The 6,853-nt window shown below is 38.8% G+C and overlaps 1 protein-coding gene across 1 annotated transcript; it reads right to left on the reverse strand.

Annotated features, from left to right (window-relative positions):
- Positions 1 to 772: 772 nt before the first annotated feature.
- On the reverse strand, positions 773 to 3,307 carry LOC112166858 (receptor like protein 22). Its single transcript, XM_024303784.1, has one exon. It carries the CDS (start codon positions 3,305 to 3,307, stop codon positions 773 to 775), a length of 2,535 nt encoding a protein of 844 aa, XP_024159552.1.
- Positions 3,308 to 6,853: the final 3,546 nt, after the last annotated feature.

A 6,853-nucleotide genomic window follows, 5' to 3' on the forward strand; every position in this document is an offset into this window, starting at 1 on the left:
GGGTAACTACTGAAAACTCCATCGGGGATGGAGAAAAATGCATTGGAAAGTTTCAGCTTCATACAGATGAATCTGCAACAGAGGCAAAGAAAAGCACGGCGGCGGTGGAGGACAATTAGATTTACAGCAATCTTTATAAGTATCAAGTAAGTTCTGACCTTAACGATTATTAAGTCAAAAACTGTCAACCTTTCTACCATTGGTTTTTGAATATTAGTTTCAATCTCCATTTTCGTTTATGTACGTTTAAAGAAATTCCCAGCTCTGCTTTCAGTTTTAGACTACACTAACCACACAGAGTCTAGTATTGTTCTATTCTGGTTTGAGGCACTGCAAGTGGCCTACTGGTTCTTGCCTAGTTGGGTGTGCTCCCCAACCTAGGTTCGAACCCCGAATCTGTCAAAGTAGCCAAACACTGTACTGCAATGCACAGTTGGAGCATTTCACATGCGCCGAGGAGGCCTTTGGATTCTCTTGACAAAGTCCAAAAAAAAAAAGTTTCAACTGCATATTTGCATTGGATTAACATCTTGTGTGCTTAAATGTTTTCTATATATAACAATAAGAAGTTCGACAAATTTAGGGAACATGTTACCACAGCAACAGGAACCTATAAATAGGAAATTGAGATTACATGCACACGATAATGAACACAGCAACATTTTGAAACATTTATTCAAAGCGCTAGGTGAATATAATGGAAAGAAACAAACAGAGAACATGATACAAATCATACAATACCAACTGCACAACCTTATATTTGACTCATCGATTAGTACATCCTCTGCCTTCTGATCCTTTTCATTTGTCTGATCATCGTCCCAACTATGTCAAGAAACAACTCACGCCTCCGTGTGATCGCCACGTCTGCAAGTACCACTCCCACCAGCAACCCACTTCCAAATCCGGCCAACACAAATTTCCAGTCAAATTCAAAAGCAGATCCCGAAACATTTTCTTCAATGCTGCTTGAAGGTGGTAGATGAGGTGGGGCATTAGAGTCCCCACATCTCTTTGTCAAAGGGTCTCCACACAATCCCGGGTTTCCCTCGAATGAAGTGTTCTCGAATGTATGAAATTGGTGCCCTTGCGGTATAGAACCAGTGAGATTGTTGCAGGAGACATTAAAATACGCAAGAGATGTAAGCTGTGCTAGTTGCTGAGGAATCTCTCCTGAGAGCTGGTTCTGTGAAAGGTCCAATGCTTCAACCAATGTCAAATTTTTGAAGAATGATGGGATGCTGCCGTTGAAGATGTTATTGGAAATATTGACAAAGCGAAGCCCCTTCAAGTTCCCAATAAATTCTGGAATTTTTCCATGGAAATTATTGCTTGAGATATCAATCACCCCGAGGTCTTCTTGAATATTCTCGTAGTATCTCTCGACACCTTTGTTTGAGATCGTGACTTCGAACTGATAAGAAAATAATTGTGCATGACCGATATTAAGATATGAGCTCGCCTCCATATATGTGGGTTGGCTTAGAACTATACCTCTCATGGCATTGCCAGAAAAGATGTATTCAGAGGGAAACTCTCCTCTGAATTTATTGCAAGACAGGTCAAGAATGCGCAACTCAGAAAAATGAAGATTTTCTTTGGTATTTTCAATCACACCATAGAACTCATTGTGGTGCATCGCCAAGAGTTTCAGCTGAGGGAGACTGCCCAACCAAAAGGGGAAAACATCACTGAATTTATTCACTGACAGAACAAGAGACTCAAGCTTCACACAATTCGCCAGTGACCTCGGTATTTTCCCAAGCAATTGGTTATAACTGACATCAAGCATCTTCAAGTTGCTTGTGTTGCTGTATGTTTGAGGAAGAATGCCGTGCAAAGAGTTGCTTCGAAGATTTAAAGCTTGTAGATCATTGCTGAAGTTACCAAGACACGGCAGAATGGTGCCACTCAACTTGTTACTTGACAAATCAAGGTATTGAAGGGTACTTAGATTGCACATTAATGGTGAAAGTTCCCCGGTGAGTTTGTTGCCGTCGAGTGAATAATAGATGATGTGCTTTGGAGGTATGGGAGGTGATCCACCTAGCAAATTATGTCCAACAAATAAAACTTGTAGGTTAACCCAAGGAAGGACAACATTTGGTTGGCCAAAGCCCGAAAGGAAGTTGTAAGAAAGGGCCAAGAACCCCAAACTTTGTGTGCTTGTGTTCCACATCCATTTGGGTACTTGACCATGCAATGTATTTCTGGAAAGGTCCAACCACTGCAAGTTTTGTTGATATCTTAGAAAATATGGGAACTCTTTTATGCCGCAGGATCCCAATCCTAGTGTCTTAAACATTGGAAGTATAGTTGCATCTATAGTTCTGGAATCAGTGATCACTTCCAGTTTGTTACCACCTAGTTGGAGAACGGTCATATTTTGTACCTTGAAAATGTCTACCTGACCGGTCAGGCCATTTTCATCTAGATAAAGGGTCTTGAGATCCGTAAGATTGAATAATGGTTCTGGAATTGAACTATGGAATTTATTCACTCCAAGATCTAGATAAGCTAGACTGCCAAGGTTACGTAGCGAAGATGGGATTGGACCAGTTAGCTGATTGTAAGGAAGAGCAAGAAAAGTGAGCTGTGTGAGGTTCCCTAGAGAAGATGGGATGTTACCAATTAAATTGGTTCCTTCAAGACGCAATTGAGTAAGTTTTGTTAGCTTACCAACCCAGGACAAAGTACTTCCTTTGAAATTGTTATTTTCAAGCGACAAGTATGTCAGTTCAGTAAGGTTTGCTAATGAATCAGAAAATGGACCATTAAGGAAGTTATCAGAAAGGTCCAGGGATGACAACTTGGACAAGTGTGAAACTTCCAATGGGACTTGACCAAAAAACACAGAGCCAGAGAGGTCGAGATACCTGAGCCTTGGAAAATTTCTAATGTTAGTAGGAATTTGAGAGTAATTGAAGTGATTATCAGAGAGATTCAGCCTCTGAAGATGAACAAGACGGAAGAGGGTGCTGCTGGAGTTGATAGAGCCAAAGAGAAGACTGCTACTAAGATCAAGGCCAATCACATGACCCGTCCCTTCATCACATTCAACACCCTCCCATGAGCAGCAGCTGCTATTTCCTCCTTCGGGTTTCCATGATGAAGTCTTTGAATGAGCGCCATCGTGAAGTGAAGCATCTATGTTAATAAAAAAGCTATGCTTGAATTGAAGCAAGGCATAGCTCTCCTCATCCGAGCAAGATGCCTGCTTCTGCAAAGACTCGGCAATAACCAAAAGATGAACCAGCAAAACTACTAATACTGAAACCATGCGAATATTGGCCTGCAATATCCCCATAATGTGTTTCGATAACTAATTTTGGTGTGCAATAGTCTTCGCAAGATTAAGCACATCAAATGCACCAAATGAAAATGAGAGAGCTATAATTTATAAACTGGCATGGCATCCATACAGTTGGCAAGACGGTGACGGGGAAACAATACATTGCATAATAGAGCTAATCCAGGTGTCCGTTCTTAAAGTCAAGTCACCCTCCAATTACCTAACATCTAGGGCATTCAAAATCAGTCTGATTTTTTTACGAACACTACAGACACATTAATTGCGATAAAGACATTGGAACCAAAATCATGACAGAAGAATTTTAAATTCATTTGCAACATGCAAGTCAAAAGTTTATATAGATGTTGATTGCAGCGGTCTTTAGAATGTGTAAACCATTCAAAGCAACAAGTTGGATTTGACAACATTGATTAGCTCAAGTCAAAAGTGAAGTCGAAGTTATTATGTATGAATATAAGATGACTGATGATTCTTCGGATAGACATCAAGTTACATCCACATATTGAAGAATTTGCATTTATGCAATTGACAAGTAGGTAGTGTTATAAACCATATACATGCTCACAACATATGCACACAATCATAAAAGGATTAAGGCTTACCTTCAGCAATCACTGGCATGGATTCCATCTTATGCAGCTGCAAACACGATCACTGAATATGGTCTTCTGTTACTTACCAACTAGCTTCTCAATGGACAGAACAATATGCAAAACGTCGGTAGTTATCAGGGACCAATTCATCTGTATATATATGAGACTTAAACCTCAAGAAACTTCCCATTAAAGCATTCCTTGTTGATTTAGGTTTCACTGTTAGATTCCTAATGTATCACAACTTGTAGCCTTTCTTGTAGACTAAGCAATGGATTACTATCCTTAATGAATTGATACACTACTTCATTAAGTCACTAGTATTGATTTACTGTTTGTATCCATGTTAAACTAGGATTGATATTAAGCTAATCATCAATTACTTTATGATGATATGTGTTATGTCCATATTTGATCTTACAATCTCCCCCTTGGACTCACACATATCATGCTCGATGATTTGCACCAGAGAACATCAAAACCTACTTAACTTACTGAAGTGCGCGCCAGATAACAAACTCAAATCGAAAATCCATTCCAACATGGTCAGATCACAGTTACTTATGCAGAGCAAGAAACAGTATACATTTTAACAAAAATGCAGAGTTTCAAAACCACAAACACAAGCTTCTGCAATCCACATATGTTCAACCAGAAGTGATACAATATATGTTAATGTGTATCAACAAGTAAACATATATTAGGTCCTACTTTATGTTTCTAAAACCAGAAACTCAAGCAAATTTACTGAACACTGATGGCTTAAAAATATTGCTTGAACCTTAACACCATGCTTCACATGATTTAAGCCATCTGATAGCAAGTATAACTTTAAACACAAAATCGATAACTTTCAGAACATTCAACAAAAACTGCAGTAATAACCAAAATCTGAAAACACCTCAAAATTTATTAATAATAAAATCTGTCATTACAAACAAGTTGTGATAAACAAAATAAAAGATCACAACTAAAACACAAGAACTCAAAAAAAAACTTTAGAATTTTAAATGCTCCAACTGGACTAACTCTTTACTGAACCTAAGCATCTAAATTAGCTAAAATTCCAATGCTTGCTGTATGCTTCTGGAATGCTGCTACTGACAATGCCTTGGTGAAAGGATCTGCTAGCTGTGAATTTGTGTCAATACTCAAAACAGCTATTTCACCATGCTTTACTCTTTCTCTAACACTGTAATACTTTAGATCAATATGCTTGGAATTATTTGACCTTTTACTGTTCTTGCTAAAGAAAACTGCAGCCTCATTGTCACAATAAATCACAAGTGTGCCAGCCACAATGTGACTCAATACTTTGGTCTGCATGAGAAAATTCCTAATCCAAAGTCCTTCACACAAAGTTTCATATACTGCAATAAATTCGGCTTGCATAGTAGAAGTTGAAACAAGTGTTTGTTTCATGGTTTTCCAAGCAATAGCACCTCCTGCAAGCATGAACACATATCCACAAGTCGACTTCTTGGAGTCTGGATAATTCCCTGCAAAATCCGAGTCTGAGAATCCAATGAGTTTCAGATCCTCCACTTGCCTATAAACTAGCATGTGGCTTTTAGTTCTCTGCAGGTATCTCAACACTTTCTTCCCAGCTACCCAATGTTCATGACCTGGATTAGATTGGAATCTTGACAAAATCCCTACTGCAAAAGACAAGTCTGGCCTAGTGCAGACTTGTGCATACATGAGACTTCCTATAAGTCTGGCATAAGGCTTTGACTCCATATTTTCTTTCTCAACATCACTATTGGGACTTTGCTTCTTGGTTAACTTATCTCCTTTGGACATGGGAACTTCTCCAGCTGCACACTTCTCCATACCAAATCTCTTTAAAATTTTGGTAACATAATTCTGTTGAGACAAACCAAGTAGTCTCTGTGCTCTATCTCTTTTAATTTCAATGCCTAGTACATAGGATGCTTCTCCTAAGTCTTTCATGTCAAAATTCTTTGACAGAAAACTCTTGGTATCTTTAAGCAGTTTAATGTTACTGCTAGCCAAAAGTATATCATCCACATAGAGTACCAGAAAAATAAAATTGTTCCCAACTCTCTTCAAATAAACACACTCATCAACAAGATTTTCTGTAAATCCAAAAGTAGAAATCACATAATCAAATTTCTTGTACCACTGTCTAGAAGCTTGTTTTAGGCCATAAATTGATTTTCTTAACTTACACACTAAGTTTTCACTTCCAGCTTGTACAAACCCTTCTGGCTGCCTCATATAAATCACTTCATCTAGTTCACCATTCAAGAAAGCCGTTTTAACATCCATCTGGTGCAGCTCCATATCAAAATGAGCCACCAAAGCCATGATTATCCTAAACAAGTCTTTTGTAGAAACTGGAGAAAAAGTCTCAGTAAAATCAATGCCCTCCTTCTGTGTAAAACCTTTGGCAACTAATCTTGCTTTATGTCTCTCTACATTGCCATTTGCATCTCTTTTGGTTTTGAAAACCCATTTACAACCTATAGGCTTCTGGTTGGGGTCAGGTTCAACTAATTCCCAAACTGCATTTTGACTCATGGAATTAATTTCTGCTTCCATTGCTTGCTGGCATTGATGAGATTCACTACTTTCAATGGCCTGATTAAATGTAGTTGGATCATTGTCCTCTGCACAGTTCATTTCAATTTCTGCTTCTTGCAGATAAACAATGTAGTCACTCTCTTCCCCCCCCCATAAGTTGGTTTTCTTGCTCTCTGTGATTTTCTAGGCTGAGCCACTGGAGGATGGTGAGGTTCAGTTACGTGGTCAGTTACTTGACCAGGGACAGTTACATGGTCAGTGACTTGGTTAGTGACATGGTCAGTGACTTGACCAGGTATAGTTACTTGGTCAGTGACATGGTCAGTTACTCGACCAGGTACAGTTACTTGGTCAGTGACATGGTCAGTTACGTGACCAGTGACATGATCAGTTACATCTT

This window comes from Rosa chinensis, chromosome 1, assembly GCF_002994745.2.
Source record: "Rosa chinensis cultivar Old Blush chromosome 1, RchiOBHm-V2, whole genome shotgun sequence".
Lineage (NCBI taxonomy): Eukaryota > Viridiplantae > Streptophyta > Magnoliopsida > Rosales > Rosaceae > Rosa > Rosa chinensis.

Coding starts and splice junctions, on each gene's coding strand:
- LOC112166858 (XM_024303784.1), bottom strand. CDS start 3,307: ATGGGGATATTGCAGGCCAATATTCGCATGGTTTCAGTATTAGTAGTT.